The sequence below is a fragment of the Dendrobium catenatum genome, unplaced genomic scaffold, assembly GCF_001605985.2.
Source record: "Dendrobium catenatum unplaced genomic scaffold, ASM160598v2 fragScaff_scaffold_146, whole genome shotgun sequence".
NCBI classification, from domain to species: Eukaryota; Viridiplantae; Streptophyta; class Magnoliopsida; order Asparagales; family Orchidaceae; genus Dendrobium; species Dendrobium catenatum.
The window spans coordinates 2,062,569-2,090,419 of record NW_021318608.1 but is presented as its reverse complement, the minus strand read 5'-3'; the positions used below and the strand labels follow the sequence as shown (position 1 = coordinate 2,090,419).

Genomic DNA, 27,851 nt, shown 5'->3' with positions numbered 1-27,851 from the left:
TTAATTAAATGTAACTCAAATTAAAAATAATTGTAAAGTCTACAATTTTTTTTAAAATCTCTTGAATAAGAGTCTTAAAATCTCATATTTATAATAAATTGTATAAATCAAATCATTTATGTTGAGCTCGAGTCAACTCAATTGGCTTAAAAGAGGTTGATTCCATTGATAAATCAGATCTAATTAGACAAAGTATTGGCTGCATGTGAGCTCATCATATATCTAAAAAACCTTAAAGGCCAAGAGTTAGCACATCTCTTTCTTATCACAATATTTTAATAGTCATCTTATGTCATTCATATTTACTCATTAATATAAATTTTTTCATATATAGTTATGACTATAGTGACACCTATAAATATGAGGTTAAAGGGCTAATCTAAAGAGAAAATTTAAGCTCTTTATTTTCTGTCAATAAAATATAATGGAGTTCTCCTTGTGCTTATTCTTTCCTCATCTTCCTTTTTTCTCTCATTTTTCCTCTTTCTTTCTCTATTTTTTGTAGTCAATTTTGTTACTAAGATCCAAATGTACGTCACCTACAAATAAATTTCGATTCAAAATATTTTTTTTTCCTAAATTAATTTTCTTTCTATTATAAGTAATCAATTATGAACCAACATAATAAACCTTCAAAAAATAAGATTTTCTTCATACTCGAAATAAAAAAATTAAAATAAAAATCATTTTTTAAATTTATTTTTATCTATATTGTTGAGGTTATTAGCTTTTATTTGTCACCTACAAATAAATTTGGATTCAAAATATTTTTTTTCCTAAATTAATTTTCTTTCTATTATAAGTAATCAATTATGAACCAACATAATAAACCTTCAAAAAATAAGATTTTCTTCATACTCGAAATAAAAAAATTAAAATAAAAATCATTTTTAAATTTATTTTTATCTATATTGTTGAGGTGCTTAGCTTTTATTTTGGTCCTTTAATTATTATTATTTTTCTTTATTAATACAAGAGCTCTGTCCAAAATTTTCCGAAAAAAAAAAAATCTAACATGAAGTAGTTACCCATTAGTTCTTTCTCATTTACTAATTTAATTTATTTTAATTTCTATATATGATATCTATTTTAAAAGAAATTAATGATTATACAAAAAACAATATAATAAATTTGAAATAGAATATCTGAATCAAATTTCCTCCTAATAGAAGAAAGATGACAAAATAGTACACATCTGAACTAGCCGTTGGCGACTTTAAGAAAAGAATAAAAAGAAAGAGAAAACACCATTAAAGCTGTGGGGCGGTGCCCTACAGCATTCCATTGAAAGGCCACACACGCTGGATCCATGACCCCACCATCGAGAACAAAACCCCCAACGGCTACCTTGCATCGGTGGCGCCAGATCACCGACCGTTGATCACGGGCCCAACAACGCCTTTCTCTTCTCTTCCTCTTTTCTAAACTCATTTATAACCACTAGGCAGCCAGATCCGCTTGCTCATCACAGTCTTACGTCTTCGACCTCCACCACTCTCTCTTTCTCACACTAAGCTTCCAAAGGCTGCTCGCCATGACTGTGGAAGTGAGCCCGGAGCAAACCCAAATGGTTGAATCCGCTGTGAAGGGAGAAGAGCCAGTGAAGCTGGAGGAGACTGCAGCAGAAGAGAAGAAAGCAGAGGTTTCCGATGGCAAGTATCCCTCTTCGGATCACAGCTCGGCAGTCGTTGAGAGAAGCCCCTCCTTCAAAGAGGAGAGCAACTTCCTCTCCGACCTCAAGGAGAGCGAAAGGAGGGCCTTGTTTGAGCTGCAAAGCAAGCTTGAAGAAGCCATTGCCGAAGGAAATCTTCTTAAGAAAGACAGCAAAGAGACAGATGAAGATTTTTCAATATGGGGAGTGCCTCTCTTGCCCAGCAAAGGCGGTAAGAGCACCGACGTCGTCCTCCTCAAATTCCTCCGTGCCCGTGAGTTCAAGGTCAAGGATGCATTTGATATGTTAAAGAATACGCTTCGGTGGAGGAAGGAGAATAAAGTTGATTCCATTCTCGATGAGGAGGATATCAGGGATGAGTTTGGGAAGGCGGGATTCATCAATGGTCTTGATAGGGAAGGGCATCCTGTCTGCTACAATGTTCTTGGTGTTTTCCAGGATGCTGAGATGAGCAGGATAGTATTTGGTAGCGACGAAGGACGCAAGAAGTTTTTGAGGTCGAGGGTACAGCTGATGGAGCAGGGGATCAAGGAGCTTGACATGAGACCTGGTGAGGTTTCTTCTCTGCTCCATATTACTGATCTCAAGGATGTAATTGGCTTGTCCAAGAAGGAGGTTAGGGACACCATTAAGCAGGCTGTGCATCTTCTACAAGATAATTACCCTGAATTCGTTGCAAAAAATGTAAGATCTGTTCATGCCCTTCCATAGATTATGAATCATTTTCAGCTATTCCTATTAACGACTGTCAGATGGCAGATAGCACATTTTAATTGTAAAGTTTTGTTTTTTTGTTTGATGAAGTTTATTTGTTATTTTGAAGTTCACTTAAATTAAAATAGTTTTCTACCTTTAAAGTCAATTTTAATTTTTTTAATTACTAATAGGATTTCATTTTGGCAGAAATACAGCTAACTATCTTTCAAATTAGGCCAAACAAGCAAAGAGAACTTGATTTGTTTTCATGCTTCTGCAGGTAATAATCAACGCCCCTTTTTGGTACTATGCTCTCAATGCAATCCTATCCCCTTTCCTAACTCAGAGAACAAAAAGCAAATTTGTTGTTGTTCGTCCTGCAAAGGTTACCGAAACTCTTCTCAAGTAAGCCGTTCGTTTCTGTTTGAAAATCTTTTGGGCCTCACTAAAATTTGAAAATTAAGTCACTCTGACAAAAAAAAAATGTTATTCTTTGTCAGATATATTTCTCCTGAGGCTATTCCTACACAGTATGGTGGTCTTAAACGTGAGAATGACAACGAGTTCTCAATGGAAGAAGGGAGAGTATTAGAACTGACCGTTAAAGCTGCTTCGGTTGGGACAATTGAAATCCCTGCACTTGAGGTATGGCTACTTCTGTCAAATCTCTATAGTGCTCTTCCAGTGAATTCGAGGTTGTCGTCAGTTTGAAAAGGCTTTGTTTTTGTTTTGTTTTGTTTTTCAGTTTCACTTGAAGAAAGACATATATCATTATTGCTTGTTTTGCAACGCTCTAATCTCCCGGATGACAACTCATAAGTTGTTTTCACAGTTGAATAATACATAAAATAGAAGCAGAATTATCAGAACATAAAACATATTTCCTATATTTAATATCTTCTTCTGAAATTACAAACCTGAAAATATAAAATAGAGGTGAATCCAAACATGAACAAAGAATTTATCTGCTTACAACTTTTTGAAGGTCCTACACATACCTTATGATGTTCAAAGCTATAAAGAATAGTAGTAGTTTGTGTTGATTCTTAAAAATCATCTTCTATGTATATTAGGTGAAATACAAGTGTTTGCTTGTTTTCTGTTGTTGATTTGTATCTTCATATAAAATGCAGACAGGAACAACTCTCCTCTGGGATTTTGTTGTCCTGGGTTGGGAAGTGAACTATACAGCAGAGTTTGTGCCAAGTGATGAAGGTTCTTATACAATAATTGTTCAGAAAGGAAAGAGAATAGCATCTCAGGAGGAGCCAATCCGCAACTCATTTCGGAACAACGAGCCTGGCAAAGTTATTCTCACCATTGAAAACAGCACATTGAAGAAGAAGAGGGTTTTCTATAGGTACAAGGTGATAAGTGCTTGACTGCTTTCATTCTTTTGAGAAAGTGAGACTTTGTGGAAGTAGAATCATTCTTTTAGGATATTTGAACGTTTATGATTTGGAGAGTTTAACGTGGAAAAGTTTGTGAGTCGGTTACAGTATACTTTTTAGGATTATTGTTAAGTTATAGAACATTATCATTCTTTCAAGGTTGAGTATTGATTTCCGACGTCCAGATTTTATTCTATTTTCATTATGATTGTAATAACAATATATGTTATGGAGTTTTTATCTCATTTGTGTTGTGTGCAAGCTTTCTTTCAATAATGAAATTTGTGATGAAGAGTTTAACAAAATAGTAATCTTCCCTAAAGTAAGTGCAATAAAATTTTCACGTCTTCTACAGATTTGTAGTGAGGAGATTAAAAGATTCATGTGGTCAGAGAATGAGTTTGTTTTGTATCTTGTAGTGATCTGATTATTTTTTTCATTTTTTGTATGCCTTATATTCTCATTTTGATGAACAGAAGCCATAATGTAATGACAACCGTGAAGGACAACTCACACACAGCAAGTTCCAAATTAATAATATAGCTTAATACATAGTGCGTGGTCCTCCCTGTTATTTAAATCAAATAAACCATTTCTCACCTTTGAGCTTTTCGTTTGGGACAGCTTTCTTGCTGCTTCTTAAAACAGCTTTTTAGTTTAAAAATTAACTAAAAAACTGCTTTAAGAAGCAATTAAAAAGCCAGTCTAAAAAAATTAAGTAGAAAAGAGGGGAGGTATGCTCTGCTCATTCCTGAACAAGTTATTAGGATCAACATTACCCTTCACGTAAGCCAATCTCTTGAAGTTACCTTTATAGTACCTTTCACCCCACCTTCTTGCCTCCCAATAACTTGTCTTGTTCCCCATAACGTCCGTTCCAATGTCTAAATCCCTGTAGTTCAGATAAGCAGCCCTTGGATTCTTAGAAACATAAGGAGTCATGAACTTGTAAAACCTCCTCAGCCAATCCACATGCTTCTTACTTACTGCAGCATTATTTTCCACCCACCTCTCTGTCAAATAATGAACGTTATAAAGGTTTCCTTTCCTATGAGGAAAGGCTGTCTCAGTCTCAGAGATTTCATCCATTCTCCCACCCCACGGATCTATGATCATCATAGGTTGCTCTCCTTTCTTGAGGAAACGCCTCAGTATTCTACTCCAGCCTTCTAATGGGATGGGTTTTGTGAAGAAGTCGGATTTGTGCTTGAAGGAGGTGTTGTACACAGGAGAATATCTCTCAAGCAGAATGCTCAAAGGCTTCCCTTGGTATCCTGCAAATAAATTAAATTAATTTTGTTAGCTTCTATTTCAACAAATTTAAATATGTATATTCACATACACATATTGTTTTGAAATTGGATTGCATATTTAAATTTAATATTATTTTAAAATTGTGATTGGAAATATATTCATTAATGATTTATACATCCTCATTTTTCGCTCTTCTTATTTCACTTGAAATATGTATGAAGCGAAGAGACACAATGAGGTGGTATAAAGAGTGGTCGGTATAATCTCTCATTCTAGTAATGAATTTTTTTGTGTGATGTGACTTAGTTGTTTTTTCTGATTTTGAATTTTCATATTAAATCTTGGTGTTCTTTTTTTTTTTCGCTATGTGATTATACTTCAATAGAGAGAAGTTCATTTATCAAAAATATTTTTTATTGCGTCTTGGAATATTCACAGCGGTAGAGAAATATATAGACTAACGTTTTAGAGTTGTATGAAGATCCAGCACACAAACAGATGAAAAAGAGGGTGCAGCATTCATAAGAGACAGCAAGATTTTTACGTAGAAACCCCTAAAAAGGGGAAAAATCATGGATCTGACCCTGTTTGAATGAATACACTAGTATTGTAGTCGATTACAAATGAGGCTCTCTTCATTGGGGGGAAGGCTTTGGCTTGATGTAATAAATATCTTATAAATTGCATTACATGAGCGAACTTGAAATAATCATTAATGATATGTTGCTTGGTCGACAAGACCATAATTGACGGGAGATGAAGGTCAAAAAGACCGTTCCAGTATGGTGGTAGTCGGAAGGACCGTAATTAACGAAGGAGGTCAGAAGGACCATAGTCGGCGGACAAATGTGGTCGAAAGGACCATTATTGGCAAACTACGAAGGTAGGAAAAACCATTGCCAGGCGACAGAGGTCAAAAAACCCGTAATCGACGAAGGAGGTCGGAAGGACCATAACCAGCTGACGACGGAGGTCAAAAGAACCGTTGTTGGAGGGTGACGGAGGTCGAAAGTCCTGCGATGCGCGGAAGTTTGGCGTCAGGTAGAAGTTCGATGATGGACGGAAGTCCAGGGACGAGAAGAAGTCCGACGTCGGATAGAAATCTGGCGACAAGCTGAAGTCCTGCATTGGGTATAAGTTTGGCGACGGGTAGAAGTTTGGTGACAGGTAGAAGTCCGACATTAGGTGGAAGTCCTACTTAGGGTAGAAATTCGGTGACGGACGAAAGTCCAGCGTCGAGTAGAAATTTGGTGACGGGCCGAAGTCCGGTGTCAGTTGGTGGCCGGGCAGAAATCCGACATCAGTTGGTGGCCGGGTAGAAATCCGACGTCAGTCGGCGGTTGGGCAGAACTCCGGCATCAATCGCCTGTTGGGTGGAAGTCCAACGGTGGTTAAGGAAGATATTGGTGGCAAGAGAGCTCTCTTCCTTCTCTTCTTCCTTCCTTGCTTGGGGCCCTCCTTCCTACTCTCTCCATCAAAAATGATAGGTCTATTTATAGATTTATGAGAGTGGCATGTCCAATAAATAATAGGAAGTTCAAGGGTATATGGGGAGTGGTTTGATGAATGGACGGCCGATGTTGAATCCCTTGATCGTGGACCACTTATTGTGCATTTTAATGTCATAATGATACTAGAATTTGGTGATCTTGGGCTTGTTGGATTCGTCTAGCCGCTCGATTTGACTATAAGCATGTCACATTTGAAGACCATTTGGTAATCAAATTTATGGTTTGAAACTTTGAAATGCGCTTCAAGTCTTTGATTTGGACTCATTTGTGCTCAGATTGAGTTGAATTTGATGTTGTTGGGTTCGCATTTCCGAGAAGTTCAATTCAACTGTAAGTTTGCTAAAATCAGAGTTCAAATGGTCTCTGATTTGATCTATGATTTAATTTTTGAAGTTTTCAACTTGATTTTTGTCTTGAGATTCGTGCCCAATAAAGATAATTTTTTAATGATATATCAATTTTAAAACAAAATTTAATTAAAATCTGCTAGCCAAATAACTAAAAAAAACTAGCACCTTTACCTGCAAAATAAAGAACTGACTCAATCCAGCGCATCTCAATACAATCCTCTGCCTTCAACTGGAGTTCCGGAAACCAATCCTCCATGATAAGAAGCAGCTCTTTCATCTCACCAACGAACAGCGAGTTAAAAGAAACCTGTACTGTTCTTTTTGTCTTATTCTGATCGTCATATTCACTATCATTTCCCACCACCGTAAAAACTGTTCTTATAAACAATCTCTTATCCACCTTATGAGCTATTCGCTGCCATTTATCCACAAGCTTCGTCGCTCCCTCCTCCAATGTCTTTGAGACTGTGAACACAGTTACCTTGTTTGGAACCTCCACAAGCCTCACCTTATAAGCCAGAATAATCCCAAAGCTCGCTCCTCCTCCGCCTCTCAACGCCCAAAATAGATCTTCCCCCATGATTTTTCTATCCACTATCTCTCCGCTTGCGACGACGATTCGGATGTCTTCCACGTTGTCGCTCGCCAACCCGAAAGACCTGTAAAAACAATTATAGTAGGAATACATATTACAAAATTATAAGAGCTCAAAGTCTGACTATTTTTATTTCGTTAGTGTAATTGTGTAATTCCCAGGAGGTCATTTATTATAGGATTTTTCATATTTATAGTAAAATATATTTAATACTTTAAAATAAATAAACAAACTCTCATAAAAATATTTGATGGTTAGCCCCAACTTTATTAATTAATTTCAAAATTAAAACCTGATCATCGTCCCCAATCCACCTCCGCTTAAATGTCCGCCTACGCCGACTGTCGGACAGAGGCCCGCCGGAAATGCGACGGTGCTACTCTTGTTAGCTATGGTGTGGTAGAGCTTGCCAAGAGAAGCACCTGCTTGCACCCAAGCTGTACGAGAGTACCTATAATCCACGTTAATGGAGGATAAAAATTGGAGATCGATAAGCACGAACTGGCTCGAAGTGGAAGTGTAGGAGAGACCCTCATAGTCATGGCCACCGCTTCGGGTGCGGATAGGAATGGAGAGGCTGCCGGAGCAGAGAACGGCAGCTTGAACGTGATTTTCTACGGCGGGGAGGAAGATGAGAAGTGGCTTGAAGGAGTTGAGGAGGGCGCGGCGGTTGCGGACGGAGGAGAAGAAGAAGTAGTTGTAGGAAGGGGAGTGAGGAGTGAAGTAGAGATGGGAGGGAACAGAGTGGTTGCGGAGGCATTGTATGTAAGAGTTCTGACCGAGTTTGTTGTATTGATCAGCGTTAATGGCGTTGGAAGAAAGTAAGAGGAAGAAGATAGATGGAAGGATGAGGAGTTCAATGGAGGAGGGGATAAGGAGGTTCTTCATCCCCCTTCTTTTTTTGGTTTGTGGTGTTGGGGTGCGTGCATTAATTTCTCTAATTAAATGGGTAAATTAGATGCTCAACAAATTTTAGGAGAGATTATTGGGTTTGGACATAGGATAAGGGTTACCGATTGCTACTTCAGAGTACCGAGTAATACTGAACTCGATGTTGTGAAGTATTGAGTTCGGTACTCCACAGTACCGAGCAGTACTGAGCTCAGTACCGCTCGGTACTGTGGAGTACCGAGTTCATACAGAGCTCAGTACCTAGTAAGTGGTGATGTGGCGCATTTTCATTGGGCTCTGGACGTCGTCCGGTGTCCGAACCCAACAATTTCCAAAATTTTATGGAATTACATGCGAGGTAGTTAAAATTATTTAATTTATATATGTGAAATTTAAATTCATTATTTACATACTATAATTTTTTAATATATTACATTACCAATTTTTGTCAAAGTCCTCAACAATGAAGAGAAATTCGAGATGGGTTTTGACCGGTCAATTAAAAAAAAAAAAAAAAAGAAATCACAATGAGATCTCATTAGGATGAGGATTCAAAACATGACCAATGTATTGATGACAAGCGGTGGGTTTTCATTGGTGAATGCAACGGGACCATCGATTTGATTCGATAATCAGACTAAATTAATATTTTTTCTTATTTAAAAATTTAAATGATAGGTATGTAAATAAGAAAATTTAAGTATTAATTATATAATTATACGTGTTTTGCATGTAAATTTTCCAAATATTTAACGTGGGCTTATATATTCATATTAATTATATATTTTACGGTATTTAAAATTTTATTAAATTATGATTAAATTTAAATTTATTATTGAATTTTTTAGGAAATGAAATAGATGTCAAATTTCTTTTATTTTATTTTTATGATGAGTTAAAATAAAATGAAATACACCGTACGACAATTTTCTTATCGTCTAATATTGTATCCTTAGCAAATAAGACCCTTTTTAAGAACTTTGGAAACATTAATAATTTTTTATTTTTTCCGCGAATAAATTCAGATAAAATTTCGACTTTTTTTATAATTTAATATAAAATATTTATTCCGTCAATATTATTTTCGTCGCTTGTGAATGTTTTTTAAGAAGTTTTGTTTTTTTTCTTTTAAATGTCGTGGCCGTCCCGTATATTTTAAATAAAACTTCTTTGATAAATTTCTAATAAGTTTTTTTTTTCTTTTGTTTTTTTTTTATTACTTATTGGTTTAGCTTATTTTAATATGTTCTATATCATAAGAAGTTTTATTTATTTGGACTGTTAGCTTGGATTGTTAGCTTGGAATGGAATCAAAAACTGTTCATTGATAGCAGAAGTTAGGGGTGTCAATATTGGACCTGATCGGAAAATTCGATCCGAAAATTTTCGGGCTTGGTTTGACCCGAACCCAAAATGGGTCGGATTCGGGTTCAACAATTCAACCCGTTTCAAAAATCAGTTCCATTTCGGATTGACCCTTTGACCCAAAATTAACCTAAAAACCCGAAATTGGCCCGACAACCCAATGTTGACCCGTTTTGACCCGAAAAACAAAGATTGACCTATTTTTTTACCCGAAAACTAGCACTTTTTTGTTGACACCGGGTCATTCGGGTGGGGTTAGGTTGAACCGGACCTGAAGAGGGTCAAGTTCGGGTTCGGAAAATCGACCCGTTTGCAAAAAAAAAAAAAAAAACATATCAGATTCGGGTTGACCCGAAAAGTGTCGGGTCAGTTTCGGGTTCGACCCGAACCCGACCTGTGACCCAAAATTGACACCCATAGCAAAAGTCTTTAAAAGTACTTTTTAAGATTTTAAATTGAGTTTCTTTAATATTAAATTTATATTTTTTTTATTTCAAAATTTTATTTGATTGCCATTTTTAGTGCTCTGATTTCGCTCACGTTAGAGATATAAACAAATTTAGTCAAGCTCGAGTCATCATTGACATGAGTTTGAGCTTGATAAATTAATTGAGTTGGTTCAATTGGAGTGTGAGCTGAAGCTTAATTTTGTGAATTTGTTTTAGCTCATTTTAGCGAAAGAAAGAAATTCAAGCACTTATTATAATAAATTATAAAACAAATGTGAAATTAGAAGATAAATAATAAAGAATCGCATAATATAAGAAAGTGAGATATAATTTTACAGAGTGGTTTACATACATACAACTTTATATAATGTTATTTTACATCCAAAACTTTAATATTTCATGCCTACCATTATAGACAACCTTAATATCAAATATGTCACTCTTATATTTTATTCCTACCACCCATAGACAACTTAAATATCAAATTAGTCACTCATATATTTTATTTCTACCACCCAGATATTCATATAAACTTTAATATTTCATTCGTTGCACACATATTTGATATATGGGTGATAGTCATAAAATATTAAAGTTTTTTTTTTTGTGGTAGATATGTAAATAATATGATATAAAATGATATTTACATAAATCCCTCAATTTTAAAATATTTTTGATATTTTAATACCTGAACTCTTGAATTCTAATATATATTTAAGTGTATTTATATTAATATTTTTTAAATAGTACAGCTCGTGAGCTAATGAGTCAAGTTTAAGTTGGTTGAAACTTTACTCATGAGCTCATCAAGATTAGCCCATGAGTCATTTATTGAGCTGAGCTTAAGTTAACTCTCAAGCTTACTTGACTGACTTAAACCTCTGATTTGAGCAATTCTATTAGGCAAAATTAATACTTTTCAACGTAAAATGTGATGTCAGCGTGAGCTTAGTTTTACAAATTTAATTACAATGTTTTTATTTTTTTATTTTTGCAATTTTGTTGGTTGTGGCTTTGGATTTTTATGGTTAGGGCTCATATTATTGATTGGAATTAGAAATTAGGATTCAAAACAATTAAATTTGTCAAATTTATCGTTTAATTGAAAGTAGTTGACATCAATATTGATTTTAAGTTCTACAAATATTATCATATTTACTTTAAAAAATAATAATTTGATTTTTACACTCAATATGAGAGAAAAAAAAATTATTTCAATTTTTTATTTTCAAGAAATCAAATGAATCATGGGTTTCACTATTGATTTTTATTTTTTAAATTATATACTAATCTTTTATTTTTCATGATTTTTCAAATAAATTTTTTTAATGATAAATGCATTATTATTTTATTGAACTTCTAGTTGAGTTTCGATGATTTTGAATGAATTTTATTTGTCTAATTTGATGATACCAACAAGTCTTTTTTAAGTTATTATTATTTTTTTATTATTTTTATTATGTTTAATGTCCATATATAAATTTGATGTAGATAAAATTTAATCTTAAGGACTTGATAATATTTATAAAGAATATTTTGAACTAAAGTAATTGACACCATCGATTAAGGGATTTGGGCCGGGACAGCTTTTATGCTGCTTCCTAAAGCATTTTTCAGTAATAATTTTTTTAAATTAAAAATTTTTACTAGAAAGTTACTTTAGAAATCAACGAGAAAGTCGTCCCAAATGAAGTCTTAGGCTTCGTTTGTGACGGCTTTCTTACTGCTTCTTAAAACAACTTTTTAGTATAAAAATTAAAATTTTTTATTAAAAAAATGTTTTAAGAAACAATAAAAAAGTTGTCCCAATCAAAATCTTAATTGCTTTTGTAAAAACTAGCAACCCAATGATGATTGAACAGCTCCCATTTTCCCTTTTTTGTCACTAATAATTATGTATTAATTAATTCTTGATTATAGAACTCATAATTGGTTGTCCAATGCCTATAAACCTTTTTTTTTTCCAAATGTAAGAAAAAAGATAAAACCACAGAAAACAAACTGACAAAAAATACAAGCTAAGAAGATGGCTCAGCGATCAGTCAAGGCTCCCAGCATCCCGTCAACCCGCACAGGCCGTCCAGTCAATGAAGAGCAAAACCCAAAAAGCCAACCCGAATCCCTGACCAACGGTTGCCACCAGCAAAGCTGATCGGGACGCGAGCCCCGTCCACATCATTGAGCATAGCCACAAAAACCTGCCAATCCAACCATAAAACCAACAAAAACCGAGCAACAGCAAGAAGAACAACAAAGCTAACGGAAACTCATCGCCTACGACGGCCCCTCCCCCAAAATTTCCCCCGAGTGGCAACATTTTTATTAAATCCAATCACAAAATCATTGTCAGAATTATTTAACTCAGACTCCGATTCAGTATCCGACGAATCAACCCGCCAATCTCCCTGTTTTCTAATCGTCAAACCAGATGAATTACCCATACAGGTAGCCATCTCTTGAACATCCACCTCATTGACTGGCACCACAACCAAGTTGTTGGTAGAAGAAAGCTTTTCCACACTAACCATATGCGTAGACTCATCCACAATCCCGACAGAAACAACAGGTACCCCACCATCAGTACCACTTTCCAAATTCTTTGACACCTGCAAACCGCCATTTTCAACCACAACACCCATAATAGGTGAAACCTCAGAACCCGCTGGCGGTACCGAGTCACAAACAGCCGCCAGAGGTTCCAAATTAAAAGCCGCAAGATCAGAAACATTCAACAAACCCGAAGGAAAAAAAGGGGTAGCCTTATGCGACAGAACACAATCACCAGCATCAGCCGGCAAATTACCACAATCACTAGCCAACAACGGGCAAATACTAACACCCACCGTATTACCCAAATTAATCGGGACAATCCAAGCAGCCGGCGAATCGCCCAAAGGCTCCACAGTGAGCAAATCCACCCCAGCCATCTCAGAATTAACCATAACATTAGCCACATTTTTCCGGAACAGAGGAAACATCCAAACCGTCATTTAACACACCAACATCCGGTAAAATCTCAACAGGATCAATCACAATAGCAGGTTTACCAAAGATAGAATCAGATTTGCACTTACCAAACACATGCCCTAAACATTTACAAACACTACAAAAATGAGGAAATTCATCAAAAACCACATCCTGAACATACCCTAGAGCCTCATATCCTAACCAAACTTGCTTCGTATACGTTTTGGTAATATCAATTTCAACTAAAACACGAGCATTGGACGGACGTGAACCAACCGAGGTAGCTTCATCTATTTTTAAAGGTTTGCCAAATAACTCACCAAGCCCAAACAGAATCCTTGGCGCAAAGAAATGAGGACGAAGATGAGGAAATGAAACCCAAATCGGGATGATCGGCGACTCAACTCCGATATCTAAAGTAGGAGACCATTTCGTTAATTTCATAAAACAATTGAAAACCAAGTATGATCGGTGGCAAAAAACTCTACAATAGTCTAAATCATTGGATAACTTAATCAAAATATGTGTAGAATCCAAAACGGTAATAGAAACTTCTCCGTTCAGCTTCAAATTGAAGAAAAATTTTTGAATCGCGTCAAGAGGGGGACGTTTCGACGGGAAGAAACCAACTAACGAAAAACGAAAAGGTACAGCAAAATCCCTAATTTCCTCATCAGAAACCCAAAGAGATGGTAGACCACGAAAGGTAGAAGGCCTCAAATCTGGAAAAGAGGAAGATGATCCAGCTAGAGCTTGAAGGAAAGACTTAGAGTGACAGATCCACCCCCCCCCGGGTTGTCGGGTCAACCCGAAAAACCGTTTAATTTAAAAAGTTTGGATTCCCGCCCGCTGCCTGTTGCCCCCGCTCGCTGCCCTGCGCGCGCTGCCCCGCGCTCCCATTGCCCCGTGCCCGCGCGCCAACTGCCAGCTGCCTCGTGCTCGCGCTCGCGCTGCCCTGCGCTGCTTCCCCGCGTTCTCCACCTCGATCGTTGTCCGCCCGCCGCCGTTCCGGCGCTGGCAAAACCCAAATCTGTGTCGGGTCGGGTCAACCGGCAACCCGACGGGTCGGGTACGGGTCAGACTTTTTGACCCTTTTACATATCCGGGTTGGGTTAGGGTTGACCCATTTGAACACCGGGTTAGTTCGATCCGACCCGAACCCAACCCGAAACCCGATTTTGACACCCCTTAAGAAAGTATGCCTTAAATATGCTACATGAAATTCTAGTGAAAGAGGACATGAAATTATGTATTGAAACAAGCTAGGTTCTAGTAGAGAGGGAGAGCTACAAGAGACTTGTACAGTCATACACAATTTGAGATATCTAACATCTACCCTATTAAAAATGTCAATATCTAAAAAATATAAACAAGCAAAATATAAAAGTTTAAACATATTTCGATTAAGTTGGGGTTGCTTTTGTAAGCAAGAACGGACATGTACCTTCTTGCACACGTGGCCTCCACGTCATCCTACCGTTATTCTACTTTGTATCTAATGCTCTATATATACTGTCATTTGTAACACTAAATAACTAAGTAATAATACAATTGTTTTTCCCTCCGGTGAAAGATCTTTCGTTCTCTCTCTGTATCACCCTGTCAACAGCTTTAGGATATGTTACCTTTGTAGGTAGGAACTCAATTAAGAATGATCCATGAAATTTATATTCTCTTACAAGAGCTCAACTATTCCCAAATGCAACCAATTCATCTATTAGTTGTGATAGTGGACGTCGATATTGATAGAAATAATACGCATCGATGTTGGTAGGCAAAGCTTTGGAACCCTCAAAGTCCTAAAATTCTCTTCACTTGGAAGTTGGAACAATTATTAGGTCAGGTGACCTGACATAGCTCTACGTTCACACGCCAATAATATTTCTCCACATCTTCTTACTTTTTACCGCGCGTCCCGACGACCCGACCCGGACCGGAACCCGAAATTGCTATGTTCGCATATTGCTCGGCATTGCTAGGTATTGCTTGGCAATTAAAAACGAGAAATACCGCTCTGTGAAGACCAATACCGAGAAAAACTCGGTATTGCTAGGTATTGATATTCACAGAATGGTATTTCTCGTTATTGATGAGCAAAATCGATCAATACCTAGCAATATCGAGCAATACGCAAACATAGCAATCCTGATCCGTTTCGGGTCAAGTTGTCGGGCCGCGCGGTAAAGAGTAAGAACACGTGGCACTATTTTACTGGCATCCGAACGTAGATCTACGTTAGGTGATGAGAACAAATAAAAGTTCCTTCACTTGGGGCCTCAATTAGACCACCCCTAAGTGTATAGATTTATTGGCTATTTATAAATTTTGGATTAGACTTTTCTAGTCAATTTTATTATAAATTATATCACTATGGGATAGTCAGAGTTGATCCGTCTTAATAATTTCATTTTTTATCATTTTAGTGCATTAATAACATCATAATTGATTTATCTTGAGCTCGTAGAATATATCTCATCAACACTATCATTTTGACTATATGCTTATTAAAATTAAAGTTTGCATGGTCTCATACTTTATTTTATATAAGTTTCTTACTTTAATAGTTGTGCTTTAAAATACCAAAATTTATTTAAAGATTATATTTGATCATATGAATTTTCTTATGATATTAATACAAAATTATATAATATGATTTTAATGTTTATTCTAATGAAAGTTTAGTGGGGATATACTCAAAACCAATATTATTCCCATGTAAAAAAAAAAAAAAAAATTGATTCGTGCCGTGTTAACATATAAATAAATATAAAAGTTAAATATTTGTGAAGATTAGAAAAAGGTGTCTCTGGTAGATATTTTCATCATTTTTGGTTTTGTACTGGAAACACATTGGGGACTAAGGGCCTGTTTGGTATGCAGATTTAGGAGTGTAAAGTAATATAATTACACGTATTTGTTAAATAACAACATAAAAGAATTAAAGAGCGGCAAAGCGAGAGACCTTAAGCTGCATATCTTAATTATAATTTTTGTTTGAAAAAAAAAATTTGTGCTAAAAAATTATTTTCCACAACTTAAAAAAAAATTACTTTCTATACAGCTATTTTACAAAGTAATAAAAAAATTATCCCAAATAAAATTAAGTTTTATTTGCAATTGTTTTTTTATTGCTTTCATGATAAGAAAATTAATTAATAAAAAAATAATGTCTGTTTAAAAGACAATTTTTTCATGATATTTTCAAAAATTTTACTTTAAAAAAGAAAATTAATTTTTAAATTCTGGCTGAAAAGTGAGCAATTAAAAAATGTAAATAATATTTTTTTTAATTAAAGAAAATTATAAATAGCAAAAAATACAAAAAAAAATATAATTTTTTTAAGAATATGATAAAAAGAAATGCAACTTCTCCACTTTTTCAAGCATAAGCACCCCCATGAGTAAAATGATATATCACATCTCATAATCCTCTTTTTATAGATTATGGTTTATTAAAGCTATAACTTCATATTGATGTAAATGAAATACTTAAGATTTTTTATGATCTGAATTTATGAGGATAAAAGTAAGTATGTAGACAAGGAGAAATTATTCTATGCGGTCATCGGATCGTCTGAAGACGAATGAGAGCGTGCCACATCAACGGATACGGGGCTGGGGTGGTGTTCTGTTGGTAAATTACTTCATTAAACAATTACATTATCATATTCTACAACATATTTTTTATTTAAAAAAACCTATTTGAATCTGATTAATGTAATACAAAATTCAATTAATTAATAATAAATTATACTTATCTGAATAATAATTATAAAAAAATGATATTCTTTTTTCCTGGTCTATTCATAATACACCAAAAAATTTATTTTTTAAAAATTAATTGATCATTTAAATGTATTTTTGATGCGCCATATGTATTCTTTTAATAGCTTGATATGAACGAAAACTTATTCTAGAGATCATTTGCTCATTTGTCATTACATAAATCTAATAGTATTATTTATTTAGATGCATTGTTTATGTTAAATTTTAAAAGATTTTTTGTCACATTTTTTATTGTACATTCTCATTGACGTTAATATTAATAATAACAATTGTCAGCATATTCAAGCACAGGCGGCACATAAGTGGTCTACTGAAACTACACATAAGAAGTCGTTGTTGGAGCTTGTTGGAGAAGACATCGAAGACTGTAACGACAATGAAGTCGTGATTGGAGCTTATTAGATAAGGCATTGACAGCACTAGTTTTTTGAGTTCTATGAAGAACTGTCCGAATTTGCTGTCTCTTTGCTGCGCTTTTGCAAATATTCAACATAAGAGTACTAAATATGCAATTATGGATACACTTTTGCTGTCATTTTGTTGAGCATTTACAAAAGCACAATAAAATGATAGAAAATATTCAATTATTATGATATTTGCTATGCTTTGACTTTATGATATTTGCTATGCTTTTGCTGAGCATTTTGCAACTTGATAATAATTAGTATTTCTAAGACTTCAATAATATCATTATAGGTGTCAATATATGACATGGCCCGAAAATCTGACCCGAAATGTTAAGATTTGGTAACAAACGGGTCGGATTTGGTTTTAATTTTTCAATCCGATTGACATATCAGCTCATGTCCCAAAAAAAAATCAAAAGATTTATTTTTTACTGTCAGCTTAACATACATCAAATTATGATTTTAAGCTGTTATTAATCTTTTCAGTCTTGTTCGGCAACTATATATATACATATGTATGTGAAAATAAGGTTGAAGTTGACCCCCTTAAAAAAAAATTCTGGCTCCGCCACTGATGGGATGTGTAAGTGTAATATGATATTAATGAATGATGTTTCTCTCGTGATGCTATCATAATCTATTATAATGTGAGTACGGTCTAAGTTCGAATGTGAGAAAAAGCGGCATGAGCATGCATAAGGCTAACAATAGGCAAATTTTTTAAGTGGTGGTAACTCATCAGAGCCAACCTCGATGGATACAAATGAACCAAGATGACATAGCTAGGGATCGACAGGCTAGAAGGCTTCGTTCGGAGAGCAAGGGTTTCGTCTCTTGGGGTGGAGAGCAAATTTTTTAGGGTTTAGGGAAGTCTTCCGCCCGCCCGGCCGGTTGATTGCTTGCTGTGTGCGGCTCACCACATATGAAGTTGAGTGCTCATTCTAGGTCTCTCTTCCTTCGGAGCTGCTTGGGTGTCGGTGGCGCCTCGTGCCTTCCACCCATTTCTGGGAAGTGTTTTGTCCTCATTCTCTTTGTTTGTCTTGGTTTTTAGGCTATGGTTTTCTGTCTCTCGTGGTGATTGTCCTCCTCCGGCCGCTCTCGGTTGGAATGGCGGTTAATGACGTCATTGACCCTGGTTTCTTAAATGAAAATTCTTCTTCTGGATCATTTCTTGAGGCCCTTTCTGTGGCTTCTTCTTTGGCGGAGTTTTCCGACCTTAGGTTGACTACACACTGTGGTTTGCCTTCATTGTGGATTTCGGAGGAGGAAGTTCTCGCTTTGGTGAAGCCATTCGAGTTCTCCTTGATCGGTTTTTTCCCTGCCCGCAGACCATCTTTAGATGCCATTCGTCATTTTTTTTTCAATCTTAAACTCATTGGAACTTTTTCTGTTACTCTTTTAAATGCCAGACATGTGCTGATTAAATTGAGCAAGGATTTAGATTATAGTCATGTCTTCTTTCATCGTTCTTATTTTGTTAACAACTGTTTTATGAAGCTATCCAAATGGTCTCCCTTTTTTGATGTCAATGTTGAGTCTCCAATTATACCTATTTGGATTTCCTTCCCTAACTTGCGCCCCCATTTCTTTTCCCCCCATATCCTTCATGGTTTGGGGTCTTTGTTTGGAAAACCGTTCAAAACGGACAATGCTATTGTTGTTGGTTCTCGTCCTTCTGTTGCTAGTGTTCTTGTTGAACTCGATATCACCAAAAGCTATCCTGATCGTATTTGGCTTGGCCCTGATAAGTTTGGGTATGTTCAATCCGTTGAAATGGAGGATTTTCCCTCTTTTTGTGGTCACTGTAAGTCCCTTGGTCATTCGAATTTGAAATGTGCTGTTTTGCATTCTAATCATATTGCAAACTCTGAGAAGGCTACCAATGTAATGCATGATACTCTGACCCGTCCATTATCTATTGCTTCACCTACTGATAATTTGGATGTCATTATAGAGGATGGTGTTGATCCTATACCTTCTTCACCTCCATCTCCTGTTTTGAGTGATGGTGTTGCTGATGATGCTAATATGGGTATGCAAGAGCTGGGGGAAGGTTTTTTGGTTTCTGGTATGGTTGCTTTGTCTCTTGATAGGTTGGAGGGGTTGAACAACAGCTTTTGTGATGGCAACACGGTGGTGTTGAATGATTCTAACAATGGTTTGGTTGTTGCATCTGAGGAACCTTCCTTGGCTTCTTCTGAACATGTGTTGTCACCTTATAATGTGACTTCCAAGGAAAATGCTCTTTTTATGGATGTTCCAGTTGCTATTATTTCTAATGAGGTGTTGAAATCTCAATTGACAATGAAAATGAAGGATTCCTGTGTGGATCAAAATGATTGGCTTGATGAGTCCTTTGCATTGGCTTGCGGGGGTGATGGGGATGACATTGATGGGGTCGAGAATGAGCATCATGGGATGTTGAAGGTTAGTCGGATCGTTCAGAAAGCTTTTTCTATTGGGGGTGGCAAACGTCGTAGTCGCAAACACAAAAAGAAGTAAGCCTTCTTATTTCTACTGGTTGTAGTGGATTTTTGGTTTTGGCTATTGTTTGGTGGTTTTGGTTTACTTCGGCCAATCTGGACAATGATGGGCCAGGCTCATGCTTGCCACCTGGATGGTCTTGGCTTGCTGGCAACCTTGGTGGTTGATTATCTCGTTTTGGTTGGACATTGGTGGCCCTTCTTTCAGATATGAGATGGTGCTTGATTCTCTTGAGGTTATATTTGGAATGGTTTGTTGGTTGTTGCCTCCAATGGATGATCCTGGCCGAGCATCTAGGTGATGATTGTAGGATGGCTCATGCCATTTTTTGAGTCCGTCAGGCTTCTAGGCCTTTTTTGGTTCTCTTTTTTTTGAGATCATTTTCTTGAATTTGGTGTATTATGTTTTGTATTATGTTTGTTCTCTTTTGGGCCTAGTATGTAATTTCTTTTCTATGGAATGGAAAATTTTAATCATTCAAAAAAAAAATAACATAGCTTGGGATCGAGTCTATAGGCCAATCAGGAGCTTCTCTTAGCTTGATTGCTACCATTTACTATGAGCGTTGCTCTTGTGATTTCTGGAAAATCTTGCATTACATTTCACCTTCACTCCAAATGCCAAATTTTGGGCTTAGCTCAGTAACTCAAGTTGATCAAATTACCAATCTTTTGAGTAATTTGCATTCTATTGCAGACCAAAAAAAAAAGGTTTGGTTGTCTTTTATTTCAATTTTTACGAAGAAAGAAATTGCACAAATGCCAAGATCAGTCATTTATTCTCTTCTCCTCCTTTTTCTTTAAAAGAAATGAAAGTTATATTTGTTTGTAATTAGAAATCTGGATATTCATTTTTCATTATAATATACACGTAATTAACTTGGGTACAATACTTTTCTAATTCCCCTCTTTTTTATTTTTCTTCTTATTTTGTTAGTTGCCTGTTTTGATTAAAAAACTAGGTCAAATATACTGATCAAATTTTCATCAAAAAATATATTAATTGTTCATTGAAAAGTCAGCTATAGAGGATTTAGTGAGAAGGATGAAGGCTCTCAATCTTTGCTTAAAAGTCTTCCAAGTGGCAAAAGGATAGCATGGGTTGTTATTTAGTGTGGGTAAATTAGAGGAATAAGAGTCATTTTTAAGTTATAAATTGTTATAACCATTTGTAGCCTTCAAAGTAGGGCTGCAAGCAAACCAAACGCTCGACGAGCTACTCGTTGTTCGGTTCGATTAAAGCTCGTTTGTGATTGTTTAATAAACTAAACAAACAAACTTGAATACAATGCGTTCAGCTCATTTATATTCGCGAACAACATCATTTAAAGTTCTTGAACAAGCTCAACATTAAGCTCGATAAAAGCTGAATTCATGTTCGATTTTGAACTCATGAATAAGCTCGATAAAAATAATTAATATTTGACTATAGAATTAATACATATAAATAATCATTGTCTTTGTTACATCAACAATTGCTTTTATTATTAAATGTGTTTGTTCATATACATGTTTGTTTGATAGTTAAAAAAAATTGTTAAATATGTTCGCGAACAAGCTTGATAAGCGCTAAATGAACGAACATGAACTAAACATGAATCGAATATAAACACTTATTAATTTAAATGAACCAAACATGAACACAAACAATAAAGCTCGAACAAACATGAATCAAACTTGAACAATATGATATTAAATGAACACAAACATGAACAATCACATACTTAGCTTGGCTCGGTTCGTTTGCAGCCCTACCAGCCATCTGTAATCTGCTAAATCACTAGTGAAACTTTACAACTGGGCGAGGCCCCGTGATTTTTTCCCTTTTTGGGGTTTTCCACGTAAAAACCTTGGTGTTCACTTTCTCTTTTCTGTTTGTGTGTGAAATACTCGTGCAACGCTAAGACGCGAATTTACAAACTCTACCGCCGCGTATATTCTCGCACGCAACAATTATAAATGTGTTTGTTCATAAATATGTTCATATACATGTTTGTTTGATAGTTAAAAAAAATTGTTAAATATGTTCACGAACAAGCTTGATAAGTGCTAAATGAACGAACATGAACTAAACATGAATCGAATATAAATACTTATTAATTTAAATGAACCAAACAATAAAGCTCGAACAAACATGAACCAAACTTGAACAATCTGATATTAAATGAACACAAATATGAAAAATCACATACTCAGCTCGGCTCGGTTCGTTTGCAGCCCTAGAAATTCAGAATTCAACTAAAGGTAGAAAAATATGTTGACATGTGTAGAAAATCCATTGCATAGCATCATAGAATATTGCTAATCTTGAAGAATATTGCACCAATGAGAACGCCCATTAACAGGCTTACTAGTTCCAACCAATTTGAGTTTGCCACGTACTTCCCAGCACAAAACAAAGTCACGTTGTCCCAAAAACGAGCTAAGCATCCAAACTTCAGATATATTACAAAATGCACTGAGCCATGTTATAAACTCCACTCCACACAGAAAATATAGAAACCATCAAAACACTAAACAAACCAGCACAGAATTTAATGTCCTACACCCCAATACGATCTCACATAATCAGATAGAAAATAGAAATTGACTAAAAAATGATTTCAAGAAAAGTGGATTTCTGTCAGGCTCAGCCTTCCACCTCCTCTTCCTCTTCCTCCTCGTAGTCTTCCTCTGCAGTCGCATCCTGGTATTGCTGATACTCGGCCACCAGATCGTTCATATTGCTCTCGGCCTCAGTGAACTCCATCTCATCCATGCCCTCGCCAGTGTACCAATGCAGGAAAGCCTTTCTCCTGAACATTGCAGTGAACTGTTCGCTGACCCTACGGAACATTTCCTGTATTGAAGTTGAGTTTCCGATGAAGGTGGATGCCATCTTAAGCCCCTTGGGTGGGATGTCACACACGCTAGATTTGACATTATTGGGAATCCATTCGACAAAGTAGGAAGAGTTCTTGTTCTGAACATTAATCATTTGCTCGTCCACCTCTTTGGTGCTCATCTTCCCACGGAACATGGCCGAGGCGGTGAGGTAGCGGCCATGGCGCGGATCAGCAGCGCACATCATGTTCTTGGAATCCCACATTTGCTGGGTCAGTTCTGGAACTGTGAGGGCGCGGTACTGCTGAGATCCCCTAGAGGTTAGGGGAGCAAAACCAACCATAAAGAAGTGGAGGCGTGGGAAGGGGATCAGATTCACAGCTAGCTTTCGGAGGTCGGAGTTGAGCTGACCGGGGAAGCGGAGGCAGCATGTAACACCACTCATGGTAGCCGAGATGAGGTGATTGAGATCACCAACTGGAAGTCAGTTAGAACATCATGATTTACGGAACACCCAATGAGAACATTATAGGCATGTTTTAAAAACAGGTCAGGTTTTCGGACCCGAATCCGACCCGATTCAGGTCCGGGTCAACTCTACCCGACATTAATGACCCGGGTTGACCCAAAATAGCTAATTTTCGGGTCAAACTTTGATTTTCAGGTCAATCTCGGATTTTCGGGTCAAATATGAGTTTTTGTGTCAATTTCGGATTGTTGGGTCATCCCGAACCCGACCTGTTTCGGGTCCAGGTTGACCCTAACCTGAATTTTTCCGGGTTGGGTCAAAAATTGACACCACTAGCCATAAGTTCAAATTTTGAAAATTAGAACTAAAACTTCAACTTACAGGTAGGAGTCGCGAGTTTGAGAGTGCGGAAGCAAATATCATAGAGAGCCTCATTGTCAAGCACCATGCACTCATCAGCATTCTCAACAAGTTGGTGAACAGAGAGAGTGGCATTGTATGGCTCCACGACGGTATCTGAGACCTTTGGTGATGGAAAAACAGAGAATGTGAGCATCATGCGATCAGGGTACTCCTCTCTGATCTTTGAAATAAGAAGAGTGCCCATGCCAGATCCTGTTCCTCCACCCAACGAATGGCATACTTGGAATCCTAAATAGAATTAAAAACAAACAACCAACACAAATTAGACAATTATATGTTGCATGTTTTTTTCTCATTTACCAAGGATCCACATTGCACTGTACAGGTTAGAGTTCCAAAAAAATCACGATAAAAATAAAAAACTTATAACTTTATATTTTAAAGTAAATTCTTAAAAGGAATGCATGGTGCTAAATGTGAAAAAAAATGGTGGAATGAATAAAATATAATCCAGGGCTTAAAGAAAACAATAATTGTTCTGAAATCTAAACCAAATTAATCTTCCAATAATATAACAGAACAAAACATAACAGCATGGAAACTTAAAGGCTTTTATAAACACAAAATCAAGACAATTAATTAAGATTAACAGGTAGAAATTAAGTTTGATAAGGAATCATCTCCTAGTAAAGCAAAGATAAAGATTTCTAAGTACAATCATACTGTATATTAATCATCATTATATCTTGTATGATTTAAAAGGCATAAATACAAGCAGAATACACTTGGTTAAGTAAATAGAAATATGCTCAGATGTCTAAAATTATGCCTACATGAAAAAGTCAAACAAAAACAATAGCTATTGCAGAAGCCTTGCCTAGTTTATCTTATTGTAGATAACATATCTTTCGCAGAAAGTTTACTCTCATACAGCATTTGTATTTTGTCTAATATATCTGAGGAGGTATCTAGGATAGTTATAATGCAACCTCAACTCATAATGCAAAAGAACAATACTCTTCAAAGCAATGCAACATTCAATAATGTTAACAGAATTACAGAAACAAAGAGATTTCGTAAAAAAAAAAATCACACTTAGGACAGCTGAAATGTAGGAATTATAGAGGATAAAAAGTGTGGCATTCAACAGAGTTTCAAAAATAAAATCAGACAAACTACTGCAAACTTAACTTCAACATGTCTCCATCTTGATGATTTAACGGCAATAACAACAATAAAACATTCATTATAAAACAATTGCACAAGAAATAAAACTTGAGCGCACAAATTTCCTTTTTCATGTCGAATATAACTTTTCAATGAAATGAAACAGAAACAGTTCATTTAGGTGGGCGGCTAGCATGAAGAAATGTCTAAGGGTTACCATTTGACAGGTGAATTTAACGGAAACCTAAAAAAATTATAAAATGGTGATAAGTTTGATATAGCTGAATGGATCCGAAGTTGGAAATGGTTAGATAATTGCTTGTAAGAAGATAATGTAAATTGAGTAACAAAAAAAGAGGTAGGCCATGTGATAGAGAGAACAGACCTAGCTTGTGTAAAGGATAATTCAACTGCAGTATGGTACAACGGTTCAAATGAAACAGAAACAACAAAAATGTTGGAGGTATGTTTATAATAAAAAACGTAACAAAAAATATTTAGAAAAGTTCCCTTAGGCATGCCCCCCTACCAAATTTCAACCAAGTAATTAAGATACATAAGATCAGCCATAGCTTGACTTCGAGAAATATCCCTAATCCCCCTACATTCAACCAATCACTGTGTACATACATTAAACTGACTTATTACAATTTTAAATCCATTTACCGATCAATAGTTTGCAATAATCCCAATAGCTTAATAATCTTTATGAACACCCCAATTAAGAACATTATTTCTTTTAAAGAAACCCTAACATTTTAGCAACTAAGCAAATGTCTTACGAAAAAAAGATAAATATACAAAAGCACAACACACCCACACCTCATACATAGCAAATTAGGACATGGCTAGCAATATATACAAAAAAAAAAACCTAAAAGGCAGACACGAACCAAAAATAAACCCTGCTGATTAAAATCGGTATTAATATCATGACATTGACTTGGAGGAAGGATACAACAGAAAATGAACGCAAACCAAAACTAGAGTTCATAGATCTGATACCTTGCAGGCAATCACAGTTCTCCGCTTCCTTCCTCACCACATCCAGGACAGAATCTATTAGCTCCGCCCCCTCGGTGTAGTGTCCCTTCGCCCAGTTGTTCCCCGCCCCTGACTGTCCAAAGACGAAGTTATCCGGGCGGAAGATCTGCCCGAACGGCCCGGATCTGACCGAATCCATTGTGCCAGGCTCCAGATCCATAAGAACCGCCCTCGGAACGAACCTTCCCCCGCTTGCCTCATTGTAGTATACATTGATCCGCTCGAGTTGCAGGTCAGAATCACCACTGTACTTTCCGGTGTGGTCGATCCCATGCTCGTCACAGATCACCTCCCAGAACTTTGCACCGATCTGGTTGCCGCATTGTCCGCCCTGGATGTGCAGAATTTCCCTCATCTTCTCCTTCGAAGATCCGCGCACTGGTTGGAAATAAGGCTAGGGTTTGAGCGCAGGACAAACGAAGAAAGCGGAGAAGAAGAGCTGCAGAAAAATGTAAGACAGCAAACAATTCGGGAGCTTTTATCGAGAGAAATCTGGGTTTGGAAACTTGTACGTAAGGTTACCGCCCCGAACGGAAGGTATAACTACCTTCTGTTATATATGGCTACTGTAACCTTTTCGATCCCTCGTGTCATTGCCTCACCGGTGGTAAGAAATGCCAGAGCAGGTAACACCTTTTTTATGCGGAGAGCAGATCTGCCGTCCATTAGAGAACAATTCAAAATTTACGGCGGATAGTTTCGAATTTTATGTAGTCGATTGCCTCATATAAAATTTTAAAATAAAAGACAGATTGTGCCACGAGAAGAAATCAGGAGATGCGAGGGCTGATAAAATCATAAAACATATTTTCCTAGAAAGATAATCTTTTTATTAGCGTATCCTAATAAAAAATAATTAAATTAAATTAATTTTTTAGAATTTATTTTCAATTTTCAACCGGTTTAAAAATTGAATTGTGTCCGAGTCAACCCGTAACTTGAATTTGACCCAAATTCGACTTGAGTTCATGTCCCCCACTTGCACACGCACAACTGGAGCTCCTATTGTTAAAGAACAAACAAGAAAGTACATTTCTTACCACGTGTAAAGGCTAAAGCTAATATGAATCCATGGCTTTGTCTATAAATACAAAGACTGTACATCTCTTTCATCATTCAAGTTTTAATAAAAACAATTTCATTCTTGTTCTTGCTCTGCAGCTCTTTCTCTGCTACCCTTACAGCCTATGCAGGTTATCATGGTGTCAGAGCAAAGGTCAGAAATTTGATTTTTTTTTCTTTTTCATGGCTCTCCTTCTTCCACCAGCAGTCTACCACTGCTCCCTCCCTCCGCTCTTCATATTCTACTTCTGGTTCTTTCCTCCTCGTCAATGGAAGCCTCTGCAACCTCTCAACTTACCATATAATTCAACCCACAATCTCCCGGCCCCCATTATACCACCTCAACTCAAATTTCTTATAAGCAACATCAAGAACCTTGTCCCAACTCTCCTCACCTCAGATAATGACCCAATCTGACGTGCTTGAACATGCACGTGCGGCCCTTGAGACCTTGCTCCCATCCCATGGCCTACGCTTGCATTTGTGCAATCACCCTCGCCCCCGCCCTGTAGCTCGCGCTCGCAACCTCCCACTCGCGACCTCTGACGCGCTCATACCCACGCAGTTGGGTTGGGTATAGGTCTGAATTTCTGACACGTTTGTCTAATTCGATCGGAATAATTTAAGGTGGGTCAATTTTAGATTAGACCCAAACTCAATTTAAAAAACCATTTTGACACTCTTAATTACATATTAGAACTTCTCAAACTTCTAACATAACACTCCAAGAGATTTTGCCCATAACACATTATATTGCACATACCATACAACACAAACTTAAAATTATCATGTTGTGCATGTTTACTGTATTATAATAAGGCAGAGAGCTTAACTATTCTAATTCACAAAAATCAAGTTTAAACTTCTATTATTAGGACAGTCAATTGACTAAAATGGTGTGATTTAAGTGACATAAAAGAACTTGGAGAAATATAATAAAATTCTAATGAGTGAATTCCTTGAATTTCATCTTATTCCTTCCAAAATAATTTCTTAACTCAGAATCGTAAGGATTTAGTAATATTTATGAGACTTTACTTATATATGAAGGATAACATTAGATCTAGCTTAGAGTTCAAGTTTGTGGCTCTAATCTAATGCAAGCT

General features: G+C 36.4%; 4 protein-coding genes across 4 annotated transcripts; 1 reads left to right on the top strand and 3 right to left on the bottom strand.

The window, feature by feature from the left end:
- Nucleotides 1–1,109: 1,109 nt before the first annotated feature.
- LOC110093999 (patellin-4) lies at nucleotides 1,110–4,101 on the top strand. Its single transcript, XM_020819088.2, has 4 exons — nucleotides 1,110–2,356; nucleotides 2,649–2,773; nucleotides 2,869–3,013; nucleotides 3,502–4,101. Exons 1-4 carry the CDS (start codon nucleotides 1,535–1,537, stop codon nucleotides 3,748–3,750), a joined length of 1,341 nt encoding a protein of 446 aa, XP_020674747.1. The 5' UTR covers nucleotides 1,110–1,534; the 3' UTR covers nucleotides 3,751–4,101.
- Nucleotides 4,102–4,260: 159 nt separating this feature from the next.
- Nucleotides 4,261–8,407, bottom strand: LOC110093998 (berberine bridge enzyme-like 22). The gene is made up of 3 exons (XM_020819087.2): nucleotides 7,762–8,407; nucleotides 7,046–7,533; nucleotides 4,261–5,033 (listed from the first exon to the last, which is right to left on the bottom strand). The coding sequence occupies exons 1-3, from the start codon at nucleotides 8,355–8,357 to the stop codon at nucleotides 4,474–4,476; spliced, it is 1,644 nt and encodes a 547-aa protein (XP_020674746.1). The 5' UTR covers nucleotides 8,358–8,407; the 3' UTR covers nucleotides 4,261–4,473.
- Nucleotides 8,408–13,120: 4,713 nt separating this feature from the next.
- LOC110093997 lies at nucleotides 13,121–14,613 on the bottom strand. Its single transcript, XM_020819086.1, has 2 exons — nucleotides 14,586–14,613; nucleotides 13,121–13,863 (listed from the first exon to the last, which is right to left on the bottom strand). The coding sequence occupies exons 1-2, from the start codon at nucleotides 14,611–14,613 to the stop codon at nucleotides 13,121–13,123; spliced, it is 771 nt and encodes a 256-aa protein (XP_020674745.1).
- A 7,500-nt stretch (nucleotides 14,614–22,113) lies between these two features.
- On the bottom strand, nucleotides 22,114–26,146 carry LOC110093995 (tubulin beta chain). Its single transcript, XM_020819083.2, has 3 exons — nucleotides 25,645–26,146; nucleotides 23,491–23,760; nucleotides 22,114–23,117 (listed from the first exon to the last, which is right to left on the bottom strand). Exons 1-3 carry the CDS (start codon nucleotides 26,036–26,038, stop codon nucleotides 22,447–22,449), a joined length of 1,335 nt encoding a protein of 444 aa, XP_020674742.1. The 5' UTR covers nucleotides 26,039–26,146; the 3' UTR covers nucleotides 22,114–22,446.
- Between the last annotated feature and the right edge of the window lie 1,705 nt (nucleotides 26,147–27,851).